Source organism: Engystomops pustulosus, chromosome 5 (genome assembly GCF_040894005.1).
Source record: "Engystomops pustulosus chromosome 5, aEngPut4.maternal, whole genome shotgun sequence".
In the NCBI taxonomy this organism is placed as follows: Eukaryota; Metazoa; Chordata; class Amphibia; order Anura; family Leptodactylidae; genus Engystomops; species Engystomops pustulosus.
The window spans coordinates 193,811,436-193,836,130 of NC_092415.1; the positions used below are offsets into that span (position 1 = coordinate 193,811,436).

Sequence of the window (24,695 nt, forward strand, 5' to 3'; positions counted from 1 at the left end):
ATGCATCCCTATGGAGAGGGGAGGGATGAGCAGCGCTTACCTGTCCTCCTCTCCAGGCCGCCTCCCGTATACTCACCTGGCAACGGGCAAACGTCTGTGTGAATGAGGCCTAAATCTAAGCCAATCACTCGTCTGTGATATCAACTTGTGAATCAATCTCTCCTGCTGTTGTGCAAATGGAACAGATGGTGGCCCATTTTTACTAAAGGCTGAGCTTGCGCATGTATTAGAGAAGTGTCCGCACCACATATGTGTCGCACATGACCGTTTTGTGGCGCAGCTGCACTAGACATAAAGTCCAGTGCAGCTGCGCCACAAAACGGTCACGTCTCCACTAAAGGGGGCGCTCCGGTGCTCAGTCGGACCGTGCGCTGCATTTATCATGCAGAGTCCCACAGAAATGTGTTGCACGCTTCATGTTAAAGCTGCACCAAAAAAAAGTGATGCACTCTGTCGGGGCAATGCGCCGCAAATCCTGAATCTGGCGCCCCCTGCACACCACATCATCCAGGCATAAAATTTCAACGTTTTTATTCCAGTTGAATCTTTCTCAAGCTCTCATGCTTGAGAAAGATTCAACTGGAATTGAAACGTTGTAATTTTATGCCTGGATGACGTACCAATAAAGACTTTCTGGAACTTAACATACCTGGTGCTGTGGCTCTCTCCATTTCTTATTCTGACTTTGGGATCCTGAGCACCGGATCTCCAGCTGCAAGCACCACCTAATCACATTTGAAATTTTGGATTGCTGTCTTTTCTTCCTTTTTTCTAGTATATAACTAGCCACCCCATAGTATATAGCCAGCAGCCCCCTTGTATATAGCGAGTGCCTGCTCCCTTGTATATAGCCAGCAGCCCCCTGCCCCAGTATATAGCCAGAAGCCCCCTTGTATATAGCCAGACAGTGCCCCCTAGTATATAGCCAGTGCCTGCCCCTCCGTATACAGGCGGTCCCCTACTTAAGGACACCCGACTTACAGACAAGTAAGTTACAGACAGACCCCTCTGCCCACTGTGACCTCTGGTGAAGCTCTCTGGATGCTTTACTATAGTCCCAGACTGCAATGATCAGCTGTAAGGTGTCTGTAATGAAGCTTTATTGATAATTCTTGGTCCAATTACACCAAAAATTTTGAAACTCCAATTGTCACTGGGGCAAAAGAAAAAAAATTGTCTAGAACTTCCATTATAAAATATACAGTTTCGACTTACATACAAATTCAACTTAAGAACAAACCTCCAGACCCTATCTTGTATGTAACCTGGGGACTGCCTGTATAGCCAGTGTCTGCCCCCAGTATATAGCCAGTGCCTGCCCCCTCAGTATATAGCCATTGCCTGCCCCCCCAATATATAGCCATTGCCTGCCCCCCAATATATAGCCAGTGTCTGCCCCCCAGTATATAGCCAGTGCCTGCCCCCCCCCAGTATATAGCCAGTGCCCCCCCCCACTATATAACCATTGCCTGCCCCCCCACTATATAGCCATTGCCTGCCCCCCAATATATAGTCAGTGTCTGCCCCCCGGTATATAGCCAGTGCCTGCCCCCCCAGTATATAGCCATTGCCTGCCCCCCCTGTATATAGCCATTGCCTGCCCCTTAATATATAGCCAGTGTCTGCCCCCCAGTATATAGCTAGTGCCTGCCCTCAGTATATAGCCAGTGCATGCACCCTCCGTATATATAGCCAGTGCCTGAACCCCCCTTATATAGCCAGTGTCTGCCCCCCAGTAAATAGCCAGTGCTTCCACCCCCCTGTATAGAGCTAGTGCCTGCCCCCTCGTATATAGCAAGTGCCAACCCCCACCCCGGATATAGTCAGCAGCCCCCTGCCTAGCCTAAAAAAACCCCCCAAGAAACTCTGTACTCACCTTTCCGACACCCCCCGCAGGTCCTCTCCGTTCTTTGCGGCGCACACACTATGATGTTGGCAAGCGGCTGACGTCATGGTGTGTGCGCGACAGGACCGTGCAGGGAGCGTTGGAAAGGGGAGCACAGAGATTTTTCTTTTTATTATTGACTCAAGTATAAGCCGTGTTAGGGTTTTTCAGCACATTTTTTGTGCTGAAAAACTCGGCTTATACTCAAGTATATACGGTATATATCAAGCTCTTTTGTTGCATTTTATCAAAACCTCAAAAGTAGAGATGAGTGGACCCCTAGTTTGGGTTCGGCTGCGGGACCCAGGGCATCAGTTTGCCCGATTGGCTGTTTGGCTGCCAATATAGCAATAGGTCCAGGTCGCCTGTCCGAACCTGAATTAAAACCACAGATCCGCTCATGTCTACTCAATAGCTGAACATAATGCCCATTCTCTACCACTATTTACCCACCACATACTATACTAAATTACTCTCTGTCTTTTATTTTTTATGTGATATCTGATACAGGCAGACCCTGACTACCAGGATGAAGGATTGTAAACCAAACACACTGACATACTGGTGTGTTCCCCCTCTGGCAGGGTCTGCTCTTCTATAAGCTTGCAATGTGCTTGTTTATAAGAAAAAAGGCTTTAAAAATCATGCAAACTAACACCGATGGAGCCCGGTGCCCCTGAGGCTTATTTGACTAATTTTAAAAGCCATTGTCAACCCAAAAATTTAGAAACCAATTGTCAAAGGGACCAAAAAATCTACTAAATCTACTTGTTCCAACTTATATACAAATTCAAGTTTGTCACCTGTCTGTATAGGATAACATACTATTTGTTCTTTTTTGCAGATAAAAAGGAGACTTTGTAGAAAACAATTTGACATCTTGTCAGACGTTCTTTCTAGTGCAAACTGCTTGCACAGGTAATTTTCCCATATGTTAAAGGTGCACCAAAAAAAAAAGTTGGTGCCCTCTGTCGGAGCAGTGCCGGGGGCGCCAGATTCATGAAGAACGGGCACCAGAGGGAGAGTATCCTGGTCATGAAGGAGAGCGCACGCATCTCTGCTTAGCTCCTGCTCCCACCTGTGGCCTACCCTGTGCAGAACAGCTATCCAGCACCCCAATTCCCCCTTTCTGATGGGAGTTAAGAGGGGGTGCTCCAAGACCCCATTGGTACCTTTGCTCCGCTCCTCCGCCCGGGGTGTCGGCAGAATCTTGACAGAGCGGGCCTCCACATCAGATCCGCCCCGTGTGCCAGACATGGCCACAGTACCCCCTCAGGCAGGGGAGCTCCCGTCGATGCCCAGCACCGGATCACCTATGTCGTTTCCCCTGCTGGCAGCGATCCAAAAGGCAGATGAGATCCTGACTCCGGAGTCCGCGGGGCAAGCAGAGGCGGCAACACTTGCATTACCGCTGCCCTCACACGCGGCCAAGATGGCGGCCGCTGCAGATTAACGGACCGACTCCACTGACCCAGCTGGAGCAGAGGCAGCCACAGTCAGAGTTCCAAGGCCCGCAGTGCCTCTCCTGCCGGCTGATAACAGCACCAAACCAAACCACCAAACCACACAACCTTACAGGCTAAGGCGCAGGGAGGCTCACACACCGTGGCTGATGGACTGCAGACACCATATCCCATAGAGCCAATGGGGGCAATTAAAGATCTGCACTCCCTCTCTCCATCAGTAAGAGTTTTTCTGGGGTCTCCCTCGCCATCAGGCTCTATACACCCCCATCCCCAGGTCCCCCCTGGGTGGTAGATGGAGTGCTCCAGGACATGCCAGTTATTGGGAACTCTCACACTTCAAAGGCCCCGAGAGGGTCCCCAGCGCACAGCAGTGCCGGAGGAGTGGTAGCATCCCCTCCACATTCCCCAGCCCTGTGGTCGGATATGGGTAAAGAGTGGCCCGCCACACCGGCAGTTAAAACTCCACCTACATCGCCAATGTCTGCTGTGCCTTCATGCTCTCAGGGCCTAACCTTGACATGCTAATCTATGCCCTCAAAAGGACACTTGTGCTCCGTATGTATTATTTTCTCAAGACCAAGGGGCCCTGGCCGAGCTGCGGGCTCTCAGCTCACACGTCCGCACCATTAGCACTTGGGACGACATGGAAAGTTATGTGGCTCGTCTGGAGCAGTCTTATGAACTGAACGTATAAAGAGAAGAGGTCCAGAGACTGGATACTAGAGTGTCGTCGTCTGAAGTAACACAATCCTCACTACGTGCACGACTTGACGCTCATGACAGAGCTTTATCTACTCATAACTATCAACTTCAATTTGTAGCGGATCAGCTGGATGTTGCAAAAAAACAGGGGGCTCCGCAACAACATACGGATTCTGGGTCTCCCGGAAGAAATAGAACCCCCAATGCTACATGACACCTTGAGGTGGCTATTTAACTCTGTGTTGAAGAACGGGCACCAGAAATCCTGAATCTGGCGCCCCCTGCACACTATACAGGTAACTGCACATAGTACACACTGCACTGTTCTTATTAAATGTGTCCCAATTAAGCATTTTTCTCATAATATCCTCAATGTCTATCGTGTGTTTCCTGTAAACATAGAAAATGTTATATTACTAACTTCTGTTTTATAATTATAGCAAATTATTAAAAACTATTAGTAACAAAACATATTATTTGTAGCAAGATCACAGCTTACTCTATTAATTTTGCCATTTGATAGAAGTGAACCCAGTTGTGGATACTGAGCAAGTCCCCTCCAATTGTTCTGCAGAAATCTCTTGCTTCAGTCCATGTCTTTTTAGCATAGTTCTCTGTGTCATAATACTGTTGAATAAAAATACACAGCTTTTTAGGAAATTTTTCCTGATTTTTTTTTTAATTCTAGGATTGTTCTTATTGGTTTCCTATTTATAGAATATATATCAAAGAATATATTGAGGAATCTGATATGGAATACTTTTACCTTTTCTCTGCAAGGCATTTCTGGAAATTTTGTTGCGTTATTGGCCAAATTTTATACAAATTTAGTCTAAAGAATTATACTAAAACCCCAACAAACCATATATTTTCTAAAAGCAGACACTTGCCCCATTTTTTAACCCCTTAATGACCGCCCTATCGGGTTTTTACGGCGGTCATTAAGGGTACTTCTTCTGATGCAACGCCTTTCTACGGCGGCGCATCAGAAGAAGTTTTCGGGACACCGGGTCTCGCTGGTGCCGGTGTCGGGCTGTGATATCACAGCCCAGACCCGGCACTAACACCCGGGATCGGAAAAACTCTGATCCCGGGTGTTTAACCCCTTGCACGCTGCGGTCAAGCATGACCGCGGCGTGCAAGTGTTTCCCCCGTGGATCGGACCCCCCCGGTGTGCTTACCGGGGGATCCGATCCCTCCTGCCGCTGCCCCGGGTTCCGACGAGTGACCCGGGGCTGTCGGCTCCTCTTCTTACCGGGTCCTGCCTTCCTGGCAGGACCCGGCTGTAAGTAACTGAGCATGCGCAGCATGCTCAGTTACTTACACTATACACTGCAATACAAGTGTATTGCAGTGTAAAGGCTTGAATAAGCGATCGGATGATCGCTTATTCAAGCCAAGAAGTAGAAAATGTAAAAAAGTTAAAAAAAAAATAAATAAATCTTTTTATAATATAATTAAATAAATAAATAAAATAAAAGTCCCATAATCTCCCCAGTAACACATAAAATGCAAATAAAGTATATAAAACACAAAACACGTACATATTTGGTATCACCGCGTCCGTATTAATCTGTACAATAAATCTAAATCAATATTGAACCCGCTCGGTGAAATACGTAAAAAAAACTCGAAAAACTTCCCATAATATACAATTTTTCATCAAACACCATCACAAAAAATGTTCTAAAAAGTGATCAAAAAAAGTTACGGTACCTAATATGATACGACTGAAAAGAACAACTGTTTTCGCAAAAAATAAGCCCTCAAGCAGAAAAATACAGAAGTTATGGCCCTGAAAAGTTGTCAATAGTAAAAACAATGCGATTTTCTCCAGTATTGGTTTTGCTCAGGAAAATTGAGCAAAATAAGAAAAACTATATAAATGAGGTATCACCGCAATCGTAGTGAACCAGAGAATAAAGATAAAATATTATTTTTACGTTACGGTGAGCGGGGGGGGGGGGGGAATGCTCACAATCCAAAATAAAAATTGATGATTTTGTTTGTGTCCCCCTTGAAATAGTTAATAAAATCTCATGAATAAGCTTTAGACTCCCAAAATAAATTATTTATACATTGTATCTCATCCCATAAAAAATAAGCCCTCATATGATCGCATTACCAAAAAAAATAAAAATTTATAGGTCGTACAATGTGACAATACAAATCTGCTGTGGATGGCGCCTCCATTCATTCTATACTCGGCCGTGCTCCCGTACAGCAGTTTACCACCACATATGTGCTATCAGTACACTCGGGAGGAATTGGGCATCAAGCGTTGCAGTGCGCTTCATCATTTAATTTATTCTGAAAATGTCAGTTTTGGCCTAAATGAATGTATTTCCAAAAAAATTCCATAGTTTCTAAATCGCAGGTCCATATTTTTTAACCCATGTGAAACACTTAAAGGGTTAATGGACTTAATAGAAGTTGTTTTACATATGTTGAGGGGTGAACTTTCTATAGTGGGGTAATTTATGGGGTGTTACTATTATTTAGGCCTCTCAAAGTCACTTGGAAGCTGAGTTGTCCCTCAAAATGTGAGTTTTGGCAATTTTCATGAAAATAAGAAAAATCGCACCTAAAGTTCTGCACCTCATAACATCCTAGAAAAATGACCGGAAGCATAAATTATCATCCCAACATAAAGCAGATATTCTGTAAATGTTAATTATCAAACTTTTTGGGTAGTTTTACTTCCTGTCTGGAAACCAGAACATTTCAAACTTGGAAAATGAAGAATTTTTACAAACTTTTGCCAAATTTTCACTTTTTTTTAGAACGAAACGCAAAACTTATCACTTAAATTTTATAACTAACATGAAGTACAATGTGTCACGAGAAAACATTCTCAAAATCACCAGGATATGTTAAAGCGTTCCGAAGTTATAACCAATTATCGTGAGACATGTCTGATTTGAAAAATCGAGTCTGGTCATTGAGCTGAAAACTAGTGTCGGTGATAAGGGGTTAAATTGCACTTAAGAGGTTATAGACATTGGGCCACATGTATCATAGTTTTGTCTCTCTGAGGTGCATTTTAGAGACATTTGGTGGCTCTTTTTTGAACCTTATGTAAGATCAGGTCTTTTTACTTGTGATACAGGAGAGGACACAAGCCATGTGAGGGGTTATATATAGGAGAGGATACAAGCCATGTGAGGGGTTATATACAGTAGAGGATACAAGCCATGTGAGGGGTTATATATAGGAGAGGATACAAGCCATGTGAGGGGATATATACAGGAGAGGATACAAGCCATGTGAGGGGTTATATACAGGAGAGGATACAAGCCATGTGAGGGGATTATATACAGAAGAGGACACAAGCCATGTGAGGGGATTATATACAGGAGAGGATACAAGCCATGTGAGGGGGTTATATACAGGAGAGGATACAAGCCATGTGAGAGGTTATATACAGGAGAGGATACAAGCCATGTGAGGGGTTATATACAGGAGAGGACACAAGCCATGTGAGGGGTTATATACAGGAGAGGATACAAGCCATGTGAGGGGGTTATATACAGGAGGGGACACAAGCCATGTGAGGGGTTATATACAGGAGAGGATACAAGCCATGTGAGGGGTTATATACAGGAGAAGATACAAGCCATGTGAGGGGTTATATACAGGAGAGGATACAAGCCATGTGAGGGGGTTATATACAGGAGAGGATACAAGCCATGTGAGGGGTTATATACAGGAGAGGACACAAGCCATGTGAGGGGTTATATACAGGAGAGGATACAAGCCATGTGAGGGCGTTATATACAGGAGGGGACACAAGCCATGTGAGGGGTTATATACAGGAGAGGATACAAGCCATGTGAGGGGTTATATACAGGAGAAGATACAAGCCATGTGAGGGGTTATATACAGGAGAGGATACAAGCCATGTGAGGGGGTTATATACAGGAGAGGATACAAGCCATGTGAGGGGTTATATACAGGAGAGGACACAAGCCATGTGAGGGGTTATATACAGGAGAGGACACAAGCCATGTGAGGGGGTTATATACAGGAGGGGACACAAGCCATGTGAGGGGTTATATACAGGAGAGGATACAAGCCATGTGAGGGGTTATATATAGGAGAGGATACAAGCCATGTGAGGGGATATATACAGGAGAGGATACAAGCCATGTGAGGGGTTATATACAGGAGAGGATACAAGCCATGTGAGGGGTTATATACAGGAGAAGATACAAGCCATGTGAGGGGTTATATACAGGAGAGGATACAAGCCATGTGAGGGGGTTATATACAGGAGAGGATACAAGCCATGTGAGGGGTTATATACAGGAGAGGACACAAGCCATGTGAGGGGTTATATACAGGAGAGGACACAAGCCATGTGAGGGGGTTATATACAGGAGGGGACACAAGCCATGTGAGGGGTTATATACAGGAGAGGATACAAGCCATGTGAGGGGTTATATATAGGAGAGGATACAAGCCATGTGAGGGGATATATACAGGAGAGGATACAAGCCATGTGAGGGGTTATATACAGGAGAGGATACAAGCCATGTGAGGGGATTATATACAGAAGAGGACACAAGCCATGTGAGGGGATTATATACAGGAGAGGATACAAGCCATGTGAGGGGGTTATATACAGGAGAGGATACAAGCCATGTGAGAGGTTATATACAGGAGAGGATACAAGCCATGTGAGGGGTTATATACAGGAGAGGACACAAGCCATGTGAGGGGTTATATACAGGAGAGGATACAAGCCATGTGAGGGGGTTATATACAGGAGGGGACACAAGCCATGTGAGGGGTTATATACAGGAGAGGATACAAGCCATGTGAGGGGTTATATACAGGAGAAGATACAAGCCATGTGAGGGGTTATATACAGGAGAGGATACAAGCCATGTGAGGGGGTTATATACAGGAGAGGATACAAGCCATGTGAGGGGTTATATACAGGAGAGGACACAAGCCATGTGAGGGGTTATATACAGGAGAGGATACAAGCCATGTGAGGGCGTTATATACAGGAGGGGACACAAGCCATGTGAGGGGTTATATACAGGAGAGGATACAAGCCATGTGAGGGGTTATATACAGGAGAAGATACAAGCCATGTGAGGGGTTATATACAGGAGAGGATACAAGCCATGTGAGGGGGTTATATACAGGAGAGGATACAAGCCATGTGAGGGGTTATATACAGGAGAGGACACAAGCCATGTGAGGGGTTATATACAGGAGAGGACACAAGCCATGTGAGGGGGTTATATACAGGAGGGGACACAAGCCATGTGAGGGGTTATATACAGGAGAGGATACAAGCCATGTGAGGGGTTATATATAGGAGAGGATACAAGCCATGTGAGGGGATATATACAGGAGAGGATACAAGCCATGTGTGGGGTTATATACAGGAGAGGATACAAGCCATGTGAGGGGATTATATACAGAAGAGGACACAAGCCATGTGAGGGGATTATATACAGGAGAGGATACAAGCCATGTGAGGGGGTTATATACAGGAGAGGATACAAGCCATGTGAGAGGTTATATACAGGAGAGGATACAAGCCATGTGAGGGGTTATATACAGGAGAGGACACAAGCCATGTGAGGGGTTATATACAGGATGTGAGGGGTTATATACAGGAGAGGATACAAGCCATGTGAGGGGTTATATACAGGAGAGGACACAAGCCATGTGAGGGGTTATATACAGGAGACGATACAAGCCATGTGAGGGGGTTATATACAGGAGGGGACACAAGCCATGTGAGGGGTTATATACAGTAGAGGATTCAAGCCATGTGAGGGGTTATATACAGGAGAAGATACAAGCCATGTGAGGGGTTATATACAGGAGAGGATACAAGCCATGTGAGGGGGTTATATACAGGAGAGGATACAAGCCATGTGAGGGGTTATATACAGGAGAGGACACAAGCCATGTGAGGGGTTATATACAGGAGAGGATACAAGCCATGTAAGGGGGTTATATACAGGAGGGGACACAAGCCATGTGAGGGGTTATATACAGGAGAGGATACAAGCCATGTGAGGGGTTATATACAGGAGAAGATACAAGCCATGTGAGGGGTTATATACAGGAGAGGATACAAGCCATGTGAGGGGGTTATATACAGGAGAGGATACAAGCCATGTGAGGGGTTATATACAGGAGAGGACACAAGCCATGTGAGGGGTTATATACAGGAGAGGACACAAGCCATGTGAGGGGGTTATATACAGGAGGGGACACAAGCCATGTGAGGAGTTATATACAGGAGAGGATACAAGCCATTAGAGATGAGCGAGTATACTTGTCCGAGTATACTGCTCGGTCGAGTATTAGCATACTCGGACTGGCTCGTTACTCGGACGAGTATCACGCCGGCTCGAGATCGAGCAGTAAATTAATAAAATAAATTGAATAAAAGTATTTTTATTGTAAAAAAAAAATATTACACATGTTTGCAGATGTTTTACTTGTAAGAACACATTGAAATATTCTTAACTTTCCAGGTGTTCGCGCGTGTCTCCCGCTAGGTTCAGAGATGTTCGGAACATCTGGAATGTGAAGTATATTGTTCTTTCAATGTGTTCTGCACTTAAATGCTCCTGTATTCACTGTTTTTAATGTTTTAATACTATTCTTCACTTTGCAGCTGTGCGCACGTATCTCCGAACCTATCGGGAGACACGCGCGCACACCTGCAATGTGAAGAATAGAATTAAAACATTAAAAACTGTGAATACAGGAGCATTTAAGTGCAGAACACATTGAAATAACACTATTCTTCACATTCCAGATGTTCGTGCACATCTCCTAACTTAGCGGGAGACACGCGCGAACAACTGCAAAGTGAAGAATAGTGTTATTTCAATGTGTTCTTACAAGTAAAACATCTGCAAACATCTGGATTTTTTTTTTTTTTTGCACTGTTCTTTTACTGTTCAGTTTTATTTAAAAAATGCTCGGGTCTCCCATTGACTTCAATGGGGCTCGTTATTCGAGACGAGCACTCGAGCATCTGGAAAAGTTCGTCTCGAATAACGAGCACCCGAGCATTTTAGTGCTCGCTCATCTCTACAAGCCATGTGAGGGGGTTATATACAGGAGAGGATACAATCCATGTGATGGGGTTATATACAGGAAAGGATACAAGCCATGTGAGGGGGTTATATACAGGAGAGGATACAAGCCATGCGAGGGGGTTAAATACAGGAGAGGATACAAGCCATGTGAGGGGTTAAATACAGGAGAGGACACAAGCCATGTGAGGGGGTTATATACAGGAGAGGACACAAGCCATGTGAGGGGTTATATACAGGAGAGGATACAAGCCATGTGAGGGGATTATATACAGAAGAGGACACAAGCCATGTGAGGGGGTTATATACAGGAGAGGATACAAGCCATGTGAGAGGTTATATACAGGAGAGGATACAAGCCATGTGAGGGGTTATATACAGGAGAGGACACAAGCCATGTGAGGGGTTATATACAGGAGAGGATACAAGCCATGCGAGGGGATTATATACAGAAGAGGACACAAGCCATGTGAGGGGTTATATACAGGAGAGGATACAAGCCATGTGAGGGGTTATATACAGGAGAGGATACAAGCCATGTGAGGGGTTATATACAGGAGAGGATACAAGCCATGTGAGGGGTTATATACAGGAGAGGATACAAGCCATGTGAGGGGTTATATACTGGAGAGGACACAAGCCATGTGAGGGGTTATATACAGGAGAGGATACAAGCCATGTGAGGGGTAATATACAGGAGAGGATACAAGCCATGTGAGGGGTTATATACAGGAGAGGATACAAGCCACGGGAGGGGTTATATACAGGAGAGGATACAAGCCATGTGAGGGGTTATATACAGGAGAGGATACAAGCCATGTGAGGGGGTTATATACAGGAGAGGATACAAGCCATGTGAGGGGTTATATACAGGAGAGGACACAAGCCATGTGAGGGGTTATATACAGGAGAGGATACAAGCCATGTGAGGGGGTTATATACAGGAGGGGACACAAGCCATGTGAGGGGTTATATACAGGAGAGGATACAAGCCATGTGAGGGGTTATATACAGGAGAAGATACAAGCCATGTGAGGGGTTATATACAGGAGAGGATACAAGCCATGTGAGGGGGTTATATACAGGAGAGGATACAAGCCATGTGAGGGGTTATATACAGGAGAGGACACAAGCCATGTGAGGGGTTATATACAGGAGAGGATACAAGCCATGTGAGGGGGTTATATACAGGAGGGGACACAAGCCATGTGAGGGGTTATATACAGGAGAGGATACAAGCCATGTGAGGGGTTGTATACAGGAGAGGATACAAGCCATTAGAGATGAGCGAGTATACTTGTCCGAGTATACTGCTCGGTCGAGTATTAGCATACTCGGACCGGCTCGTTACTCGGACGAGTATCACGCCGGCTCGAGATCGAGCAGTAAATTAATAAAATAAATTGAATAAAAGTATTTTTATTGTAAAAAAAAAATATTACACATGTTTGCAGATGTTTTACTTGTAAGAACACATTGAAATATTCTTCACTTTCCAGGTGTTCGCGCGTGTCTCCCGCTAGGTTCAGAGATGTTCGGAACATCTGGAATGTGAAGTATATTGTTCTTTCAATGTGTTCTGCACTTAAATGCTCCTGTATTCACTGTTTTTAATGTTTTAATACTATTCTTCACTTTGCAGCTGTGCGCACGTATCTCCGAACCTATCGGGAGACACGCGCGCACACCTGCAATGTGAAGAATAGAATTAAAACATTAAAAACTGTGAATACAGGAGCATTTAAGTGCAGAACACATTGAAATAACACTATTCTTCACATTGCTGATGTGCGCGCACATCTCCTAACTTAGCGGGAGACACGCGCGAACAACTGCAAAGTGAAGAATAGTGTTATTTCAATGTGTTCTTACAAGTAAAACATCTGCAAACATCTGGATTTTTTTTTTTTTGCACTGTTCTTTTACTGTTCAGTTTTATTTAAAAAATGCTCGGGTCTCCCATTGACTTCAATGGGGCTCGTTATTCGAGACGAGCACTCGAGCATCTGGAAAAGTTTGTCTCGAATAACGAGCACCCGAGCATTTTAGTGCTCGCTCATCTCTACAAGCCATGTGAGGGGGTTATATACAGGAGAGGATACAATCCATGTGATGGGGTTATATACAGGAAAGGATACAAGCCATGTGAGGGGGTTATATACAGGAGAGGATACAAGCCATGTGAGGGGGTTATATACAGGAGAGGATACAAGCCATGCGAGGGGGTATATACAGGAGTGGACACAAGCCATGTGAGGGGGTTATATACAGGAGAGGATACAAGCCATGTGAGGGGTTAAATACAGGAGAGGATACAAGCCATGTGAGGGGTTAAATACAGGAGAGGACACAAGCCATGTGAGGGGGTTATATACAGGAGAGGACACAAGCCATGTGAGGGGTTATATACAGGAGAGGATACAAGCCATGTGAGGGGATTATATACAGAAGAGGACACAAGCCATGTGAGGGGGTTATATACAGGAGAGGATACAAGCCATGTGAGAGGTTATATACAGGAGAGGATACAAGCCATGTGAGGGGTTATATACAGGAGAGGACACAAGCCATGTGAGGGGTTATATACAGGAGAGGATACAAGCCATGCAAGGGGATTATATACAGAAGAGGACACAAGCCATGTGAGGGGTTATATACAGGAGAGGATACAAGCCATGTGAGGGGTTATATACAGGAGAGGATACAAGCCATGTGAGGGGTTATATACAGGAGAGGATACAAGCCATGTGAGGGGTTATATACAGGAGAGGACACAAGCCATGTGAGGGGTTATATACAGGAGAGGATACAAGCCATGTGAGGGGTAATATACAGGAGAGGATACAAGCCATGTGAGGGGTTATATACAGGAGAGGATACAAGCCACGGGAGGGGTTATATACAGGAGAGGATACAAGCCATGTGAGGGGTTATATACAGGAGAGGACACAAGCCATGTGAGGGGTTATATACAGGAGTGGATACAAGCCATGTGAGGGGTAATATACAGGAGAGGATACAAGCCATGTGAGGGGTTATATACAGGAGAGGACACAAGCCACGGGAGGGGTTATATACAGGAGAGGATAACAGCCATGTGAGGGGGTTATATACAGGAGAGGATACAAGCCATGTGAGGGGTTATATACAGGAGAGGACACAAGCCATGTGAGGGGTTATATACAGGAGGGGATACAAGCCATGTGAGGGGTTATATACAGGAGAGGACACAAGCCATGTGAGGGGTTATATACAGGAGAGGATACAAGCCATGTGAGGGGTTATATACAGGAGAGGACACAAGCCACGGGAGGGGTTATATACAGGAGAGGATAACAGCCATGTGAGGGGGTTATATACAGGAGAGGATACAAGCCATGTGAGGGGTTATATACAGGAGAGGACACAAGCCATGTGAGGGGTTATATACAGGAGGGGATACAAGCCATGTGAGGGGTTATATACAGGAGAGGATACAAGCCATGTGAGGGGTTATATACAGGAGAAGATACAAGCCATGTGAGGGGTTATATACAGGAGAGGATACAAGCCATGTGAGGGGGTTATATACAGGAGAGGATACAAGCCATGTGAGGGGTTATATACAGGAGAGGACACAAGCCATGTGAGGGGTTATATACAGGAGGGGATACAAGCCATGTGAGGGGGTTATATACAGAAGAGGACACAAGCCATGTGAGGGGGTTAGATACAGGAGAGGATACACGCCATGTGAGAGGGTTATATACAGGAGAGGATACAAGCCATGTGAGGGGTTATATACAGGAGAGGACACAAGCCATGTGAGGGGTTATATACAGGAGAGGACACAAGCCATGTGAGGGGTTATATACAGGAGAGGATACAAGCCATGTGAGGGGTAATATACAGGAGAGGATACAAGCCATGTGAGGGGTTATATACAGGAGAGGACATAAGCCATGTGAGGGGTTATATACAGGAGTGGATACAAGCCCCGTGAGGGGGTTATATACAGGGGGGGGGATACAAGCCATGTGAGGGTCCCAGTTTTTTGTGTTGAAATTAGGTGTCTCGGCTTATACTCGGGTCGGCTTATACTCGAGTATATACGGTAGCTTCACATATCCTAAATGTAATAACTGAACTTGTGTAAAGTTAGCAGGTACCTCATAGTCATATGTTCACATGAGTAAATCATCTGAATATCACTAAAACTGAAATAACCCTTTTCAGCAGTACATTTTAACAGTCACAACCTGCAAAATATAGCAATAGAATGGATTAAAAAGTCGAGGCACCCCTAAAACCTAAATAAGTTTGAAAGCAGATGAGGTGATTGCATTTGTCTCAATTAACAGTTGACAGCCCGTTCCACCCTCATGCAACTTTAAAAAAAATGCACTGATAATCATTTTTGCATAGAACTCACCTACTGTCAAGTCTGTGCCCAAACGCCGCACTATCCGTAGGTGGCGGTAATATGTGTGTGAACTGTGACTTAATGTTTGGGTTTATGTCTGCCACACCCCTCAGATTCTGTCTTGCAAGAGTTAATACTCTGGCAGCCGGCCAGCGCCAATTAGTGGTGGCCTTTAAATCTATGCAGCCGGTGCGAGCTTACGCGGGAGGCGCTGCTGAGCCCGGCGAGGTAAGTGAGGCAGAGGTGAACATGGAGTCTCACGGGTGCGCCTGAGACATGGGTCGCAGGGACACCCGTGACAGACTGCAGAGCGCCACTTAGTAACAAGGCAAATCTGTCTACCAGATTTCGGACAGGTCTCTCTCTCCTCCTGTTTTTTTTTTTACACTGCTGTGAGTGTTAACTCTTTCTGCCATATTTTTTGAAAGATTAAGCTGAAAGTCACTCAGCACAGGGTTCTGGGATCACAGGGTGGCTGAGTGAGTTGCACTTATGCCTTGCAGCGCTGGGGTCCTGGGTTCTAATCCCACCCAGGCCAACATCTGCAAAGAGTTTGTATGTTCTCTCCGTGTTTGCGTGGGTTTCCTCCGGGTCCTCCGGTTTCCTCCCATACTCCAAAACCTACTGGTAGGTTGTTTAGATTGTGAGCCCGATGGGGACAGGGGACAATTTGTCATGCTTTGTGCAGCGCTGCATAATCTGTAGGCGCTATATAAATAAAGAATTATTATTAACCTGAATGATTTTAAAACAATTTCAGGACTAACCAAAACATGATTTATATTGAGCATTACAAGCCTTATAACACTGAAAAATGCCCTTCCTGATGACATGGTCTCTATAATCCTTCCTTCTCAGAGCTGTTTAACCAAATACAGGTAGATAACATGAGAGCTCCCACTCTGCACAGGCTGGAATATGCATCTCCATGGGAGGGAGTAGGTTGATTTTTTTTTTTCACTAAGCAGAAATAAAAAAGCTAAGATACAAAAAAAGCCAAATAGTTTTAGAACAGGTTTATTTACCTTGATACATGCACGGTCTAGTGAGAACCAGCCACTTGGACACGTGGGCTCTGGTGTTTTTGGTGGTGGAGCTGTCGTTATTTCTTTTGCACGCTTTTTGCACAAAAACTTTATTTTCTCATCACAGTTTATAACATCCCATATTCCAGCTTTGCTTCCAGTTCTCATAGCAACACAGCCATGTTTTTTACCTGCAAAAAAAAAAAAATAAACACTTTTTGAAATATATCTCCATACACCAACATGAATATGATGAATATGGCATTGGCACATTTACTTACCCGTCCGGAGTTGTTCACCGAAAGTGCATTGTCTGATGATAATGCACTCAATAATGCACACGATATTGTGCATGTGTCGCCTGCCCGCTCAGTTCACCTTCTTCTTCCCGGTGCATGTAAGTGCATTGGATTGCAACACAATTTGAATCTTAAATCCTGTGCTCAGTCCGAATCAGTCAGATCGTCTGCGGCACGCCCCCCAATTTCTGTCGCCTTCTCCATCCCCCCTCCCCCCCAAAGCAGACGCAGCGCTTTACAAATGAGAGGGGACATATACAAATATAATATTACATTGATGACTCAGATAATTGAAAGCCTACCTTTGCTATGTACTAAGTGAGAAACATGCGTGGTTTTCCCCCAGGCCAACATGGCCATGGCTCGTGACAAGTGGCAGCAATTTGCCGGATTAGCTGTTTGCCCGCCAATTCAGAATTACGGCCGGGTCATGCAACTGAACCAAAACACCAAACCAACATCTTTACTTCCTACCAAATGTTCATTTTGCCCAAAATCCTAATAAAATACTATAAATAAATGTAACCATATTAATCCATATTGTAAAAAAACTAAGTTGGTTTGAGAATTGAACAAAAATGTCATATACAATGACATTACTGTACACTCAATGATTACTTTATATGAGACCCCTCAGACCTGCACAGATGTCCGGTATGGAAGTTAGGCTACCGCATGGGGGGCGTATGTACGGCCGATATACATCCCCCATAGACGGCAACGGGCGCACAGCGCCCTACGGTGCCGCACATGTCCTATCTTTTCCTGTTTTACAGCGCCGTGCGCCATACATCCCTATGGAGAGGGGCAGCGCTCACCACGTCCTCCTCTCCCCGCGCGCTGTTGTGCAGGCAACGCCAGTGTGAATCTAGCCTTACTCTCATGAGCCATTAACCTGTTCGATTTTCCATAGTTTAGTTTCTGTGTAAATCCACATAATGGATTTGAAAATCCAATGGCAAAAGAAAACAGAAAGACAAGACAAGATATGAATCCAGTTTTCTGTTGCACCACTGGTCATGACAAATTTCTGTGGTTCTGGAGCCATTAGAGGTCCAACAAGCTTCTAGGTCTCTAATAAGGCGCCATATAGTGAAAATTACTGCTGATCATTGACCATAGTAAGAGAAGAGGAGGCACTTACCTGGCATGTCCACGTTCCAGTTGGTGTACAAAACCCTTTCCTCGTTGGTCCATGTAAAAGTGTTTCTCTCTGCAGTGTCTGAGAGTCCAGTCCAGAAATATTTCTCTTCTCTAAACCCAATCAGACTTATTACATAGGCCTGTTCAATACTGTAAACAAAAAAAAAAATCCAGATATTGTGTTATATTTATATTTAGGTTTTTATTGGTTCTATTTTAGGATACAGACAGCCCTCGTACTTCCATGTGGGTGTGGAGTGGCTGCCGGCAGAGAGGGCAAGTACGGGGTATTCCCGTCATTCCCAGCATACTTTTGCTCAGCAGCCACAGGACACCGCGAGGGTGTATGATAAATTTGCCCCACAGTATTTTTCAGTAAAACAGTAAGTTTAGGGATGTGATGTAACTTAATTGCAGGGACCTTTGATAACTCTTATGTTGACCCTTGCAACCTGAGGCTAAATGTCAGTAAATTACATAATAACATCCACAGAACTTCCCCTGAGACAGGACCGGTTCTAGACATAGATGGGCCCCGGGCAAAACTAAAAGTGGGGTCCCAAAATAAAACTATTTTATGAACAGACAATCAGCATGTAGGGGGTATTGAGGAGTAATATCAGTGCTAAAACATCGCTTTTATTCAAAAAATACATAAAACCGCACTAAGGCTAATTATGCAAAAAGTATTATAGCCATAGCCAAGTTAAAACCCGCTTTTGGTCTCAGCACAGATCGCGAGTGTTAATGGTGGGGGAGAGCAGGAACTGCAATTCTATTTGAAGTCTGGGTTCTGGTCCACTGATAACTAACATGAACCTTTGGTAGGTTCCTGGATATCATAGTAAAGCTATTGCCCTCTGTCAAACACTTTAGATGTTGTTATCAGTATTGTCAAAGTATCTCTGGGGTTAACAGGTCAGAGAGCAATAAAGTATCAGTGCCCTGATGCCTTCAGCAATATCCTGTGCCTCTGGGTAGTACATGTACTATGTAGCCAGAACTGCAATGTAATATTTAGGTATACCTGTCCTGTACAGTCAGCAGGGAGGCTCCATGATGATGGCATTCACGTTTTGCGTATGCAAATTTATTAGGAGATTCACCTATGAAGTAGCAGTAATGTCCGTGTCTCTTCCAGCCCTGGGGACAGATAAATAAAGAATACATCAGATTAGTGTGATTGAATTGCACATGGTCAGATTATAGGTAGAGCACCTGGGACGCACACCCCTGGGCCTCCACCATTTCACAGAAGGAAGCTACATCCACCAGACATGCATTTTACATCAGACACCTTCAGTTAAAAAATGACCCTATAAACGCAGAACAGAGAAGATTTGATTTACCCTTACCCCTAATAAAATAACTGATTGTGGGCTGCTGTAGGGCAGGACTGTAACTTGGCTACTGTCAGAGCACAGTTATTAAATTGGCTACATTGTTACTATATTGGTTACCATGGGAGCCCTGTGACTATATTGGCCAAATTATGGGTGATGTTACTATATTTAATGTTACTTTGTTTATATTTAAAGGGAACCTACCACCACGATTCTACCTATAAAGGTAGATTGGGTGGTAGGTGGATGTAAGGGACGTGAGGATAGCTCTTTTTAGAGCTAATCCTCACTTCCCCGCTAACTTGTGGGAAACTTTATTGAACTAATATGTAAATTTAGTTATGCGGCTACACGGCGCGGCTACTCCACGCCCCAGTAGCCACTTTACTCCTCCTACCCTGTTGTGTAGCTTTATGGATAATCCTTGGTCCCATTAAAGCAAAAAATGTTTAAACTCCAATTGTCACTGGGGCAAAAAAATTTTTTGTCTGAATCTACAATTATAAAATATACAGTTTCGACTTACATACAAATTCAACTTAAGAACAAACCTCCGGACCCTATCTTGTACGTATCCCGGGGACTGCCTGTAAGACTTAAATACAGACATCTGTGATAACTGTTACAGCTGTTTTATTGTAGCCTAAGGCCAAAGTACAGTAAATTACCAATATCTTACCTCATCACATCCAGGGTCAGCATGGAGAACCTGCTCAGGAGCTTTTGGCAGGGGTTTTCTTTTGCAGATATATGGAAACTTTTTCTCACACATCTGGTCTGCCCATTGTCCGTCCTGTATAAGAATATATGATAAGGATGGTAACACCATGTATGACTGAGAACATCACCCTCAGCTTCACGACCCCCAGGTGCACATCTCCAGACCTTGGTGGATAAGGCCACACAGTCCTCTTGGTCGTTGGTCTGGTGAGAAGGTTCTCCTCTCTGCCATGTTGTATATGTGACTGGTGATCCATCGCTCCATTCATACAACATCTGAGTCTTCAAGTCATTCAACCCGAGCCAAACATATTCTGCATCTCCTAGAGATAGATATAACTATATGTAATTATATTTACCAGTCATCCACTGTCCTCCACTGATACCAATTTTTGAACTATTATACTGGACACCCACTGCTAACACTTGTGCTGACATCAATCACTTACATGGGGGCTATCATTGGATGTTAATGACCTCATCATGTTACTATGACCACTTTGAAACATCTTCAATAGACCCTGATGGAGTTAATATACAATATACAGTTGCATTGCAGTATATTGTACAAGCGATCAGACCCCCTAGGGTTCAAAAACCCTGGGGGGCCTAAAAAGAATGTTAATTTTCTAAACTGATATTAATGAAAACACCAATTGTATTTTCAAAAATTACACCTTAACCAGCCAGCTCCATACATAAAAGTATAAAAACGTCAAAGATGTTTGAATATGGTAATACGGAAAATATGTCTTCCTAAGTATTAAAACATAAGAAAAAGTATATAAATTTGGTATCTGTGTGATTGTTTTAACCTAAATAATGAAGGGAAGATGTCATCTGGACCACATATTGTAAGCCCTAATAGCAAAGCTTTACAGTTCATTGAATGAAATATTAAATCGTGCCTGTAGGGAATATAATTTGTCACGCAAAAAACAAACACTCTTACATACTTGTAAATGGAAAAATAAAAAAATTATGGCATTTGGGAGAGGCGAGTGAAAAACTGAAATGGAAAAATAGAAAAGGTCTTAGGCTACATTCACATTGACATTTGCGCGTCGTACTGTAGCATGTGCCCGTCGCTGCTCAGCCCCGCCCCTCTCCATAGAGAAACATTGCACACGGCGCCGTATTCCGGGAAAAGATAGGACATGACCTATTTTTTTTTGTGCTGCACTGTACCGCTCCCGTAGGGTGCTGTGCGCCCATTGCTGTCTATGGGGGACATATATCCAACGTATATACGTCCCCCATATGGCCGTGTGAATGAAGCTTAAGGTAGCAAGGAATTAAAGGAGGTTTCTGTAACAAGCACTTATACTGTATCTATAAGATAGGGGATACATGTCTGGTCTCTGGGGGTCTAACAACTTGAACGCTAGCAATCAAAGCAGTGGTTGCTTAGTGGTGGTTTATAACCCCATATTTCTGATCATCTCAATGTCCAGCCCCCAACTATATGGTATTTTTCCCCTTTTAAGTGGAAAAGGGATATTGGTGGTAAAACCCTTTTAAGATACCAGGGTATTCCCATCACATACATTCTTAGTGTAACTGCAGGATATTTTTACAATGGGGTCCTGACTTTACTGTCATGGCTGCTATTAGTGGAGAGGATGATACATACACTCAGCTTTTTCTATTGGCTACTATGAAAATTTCATAAATCGTCAAGCTGCAGAACTGCTGCAGAATTATATATAGAGAGGCTTGTATACCTTTCCACTTTTGCTTTGATTGTCCACAGCATGTAATTGATATTGTTTGTGTAATGGAAAGTTCTACATACTACTACTGCATTCAAAGCAGACGATAAAAGTGGAGACCCCAGAGCAGATAATAACAGTGGAGACCCCAGAGCAGACAAGTGGAGACCCCAGAGCAGATAATAACAGTGGAGACCCCAGAACAGATAATAACAGTGGAGACCCCAGAGCAGATAATAACAGTGGAGACCCCAGAGCAGATAATAACAGTGGAGACCCCAGAGCAGACAACAGTAATAATACTGGAGAACCCCAAAGCAGAATAAAAAATAAATAAAACTGGAGGTGCCAGAGTAAACTAAGAATACTGGAGACCCAGAAGTACCCAGGAAAAGTACATTACACCTGACAAGACTACTTACTGCACTTGGATCTTCTCCTACTCCTGGGGCCAATCTGCTCAGGGTACTGACGCCCGCCCAGTCGACCAGCATCAGGAGAGGAGTGGCATGAGAGGACCCAGCAGCAGTGAGGACTCCACAACCCTGTGTATACACCAGCCAGCTGAACCGCCAGGCAACCATGTGTATACACCAGCCAGCTGTACTGCCAGACAACCCTGTGTATACACCAGCCAGCTGTACCGCCAGACAACCCTGTGTATACACCAGCCAGCTGTACCGCCAGACAACCCTGTGTATACACCAGCCAGCTGTACCGCCAGACAACCCTGTGTATACACCAGCCAGCTGTACCGCCAGACAACCCTGTGTATACACCAGCCAGCTGAACCGCCGGACAACCCTGTGTATACACCAGCCAGCTGAACCGCCAGACAACCCTGTGTATACACCAGCCAGCTGAACCGCCAGACAACTCTGTGTATACACCGGCCAGCTGAACCGCCGGACAACCCTGTGTATACACCAGCCAGCTGAACCGCCAGACAACCCTGTGTATACACCAGCCAGCTGAACCGCCAGACAACCCTGTGTATACACCAGCCAGCTGAACCGCCAGACAACTCTGTGTATACACCGGCCAGCTGAACCGCCAGACAACCCTGTGTATACACCAGCCAGCTATACCGCCAGACAACCCTGTGTATACACCAGCCATCTGAACCGCCGGACAACCCTGTGTATACACCAGCCAGCTGAACCGCCGGACAACTCTGTGTATACACCGGCCAGCTGAACCGCCAGACAACCCTGTGTATACACCAGCCAGCTGAACCGCCAGGCAACCCTGTGTATACACCAGCCAGCTGAACTGCCTGACAACCCTGTGTATACACCAGCCAGCTGAACCGCCAGACAACATTGTGTATACACCAGCCAGCTGAACCGCCGGACAACCCTGTGTATACACCAGCCAGCTGAACTGCCGGACAACCCTGTGTATACACCAGCCAACTGAACCGCCGGACAACCCTGTGTATACACCAGCCAGCTGTACCGCCAGACAACTCTGTGTATACACCGGCCAGCTGAACCGCCAGACAACCCTGTGTATACACCAGCCAGCTATACCGCCAGACAACCCTGTGTATACACCAGCCATCTGAACCGCCGGACAACCCTGTGTATACACCAGCCAGCTGAACCGCCGGACAACCCTGTGTATACACCAGCCAGCTGAACCGCCGGACAACTCTGTGTATACACCGGCCAGCTGAACCGCCAGACAACCCTGTGTATACACCAGCCAGCTGAACCGCCAGGCAACCCTGTGTATACACCAGCCAGCTGAACTGCCTGACAACCCTGTGTATACACCAGCCAGCTGAACCGCCAGACAACATTGTGTATACACCAGCCAGCTGAACCGCCGGACAACCCTGTGTATACACCAGCCAGCTGAACTGCCGGACAACCCTGTGTATACACCAGCCAGCTGAACCGCCAGACAACCCTGTGTATACACCGGCCAGCTGTACCGCCAGACAACCCTGTGTATACACCTTCCAGCTGTACCGCCAGACAACCCTGTGTATACACCAGCCAGCTGAACCGCCAGACAACCCTGTGTATACACCAGCCAGCTGAACCGCCAGACAACCCTGTGTATACACCAGCCAGCTGAACCGCCAGACAACCCTGTGTATACACCAGCCAGCTGAACCGCCAGACAACCCTGTGTATACACCAGGCCCTGAATGGGCTTATGCTGACGCTAGTGCATAGCAGGGGGCAGGAACGGCCCACTCCACCACCAGGTGTAGAGCCCTTCAGGTCCACTTGGCATAAAGGGGAAAATAGTAGCAATTCTTGGTGCTGCGCCAGGAATTGCGACTTTATCGAGGCTCTTGTGACATCACATGACCAGCGACCAATTGTTATCCACAGGAAGTAAACAATGAGGCTTCCTGACGAATGACAGCAACAGAGATGTAGAAAATCATGAGGAACTGATACAGAGAATTGGAGAAGTTTACATGACACAAACCATATCAGTTAGGACAAGCCAAAAGAAATTGTGGCCACCAGATATATGTCAACAGATGTCATGGTATGGTGCTACCACCAATGCCCTGACAGCAAACGTCAGGAGAAGAAAGGGTTGGGCCTGTTACATTTCAACCTGGACTATATTTTCTGTCTCCGTAGAAGTGTCTGATCTTGATGTAGGGATGTAGGGATCCTTGTGTGAGGGATGAAGAGAGAGAAAGTGATGTCCACTAAACATGGCTGCCTCTAGATACTTACCAAACTCAAACTGTGTGGAGATAGCACTGGCCTCTTCAATGTTGTGCACACTTACAAGGTCTCCTTCTTCTTTCCTACATGACAACATGGCGTCATTCCACGTGTTAGAATCGCCAGCCAGGTGATAGCAGTATCCGTTATAAGGAGTCCATGATGAAGGACACGAGATGGGGTCAAGGGACCCTGAAATGAAATGAAAGAATTGTAATGA

At 45.1% G+C, this 24,695-nt stretch overlaps 1 protein-coding gene across 1 annotated transcript in view; it reads right to left on the reverse strand.

Annotated features, from left to right (window-relative positions):
- The window catches only part of LOC140134160 (macrophage mannose receptor 1-like), a 66,690-nt gene that overhangs the window by 33,025 nt on the left and 8,970 nt on the right, over positions 1–24,695 (reverse strand). The window contains exons 7-13 of the mRNA XM_072154797.1: positions 24,485–24,667; positions 20,230–20,387; positions 20,024–20,137; positions 19,029–19,144; positions 18,003–18,151; positions 16,560–16,750; positions 4,553–4,680 (exon numbers count right to left, since the gene is read on the reverse strand). Of these exons, the coding sequence (XP_072010898.1) occupies positions 4,553–4,680; positions 16,560–16,750; positions 18,003–18,151; positions 19,029–19,144; positions 20,024–20,137; positions 20,230–20,387; positions 24,485–24,667 (1,039 nt within the window). The remainder of the gene's footprint in view (positions 1–4,552; positions 4,681–16,559; positions 16,751–18,002; positions 18,152–19,028; positions 19,145–20,023; positions 20,138–20,229; positions 20,388–24,484; positions 24,668–24,695) is intronic.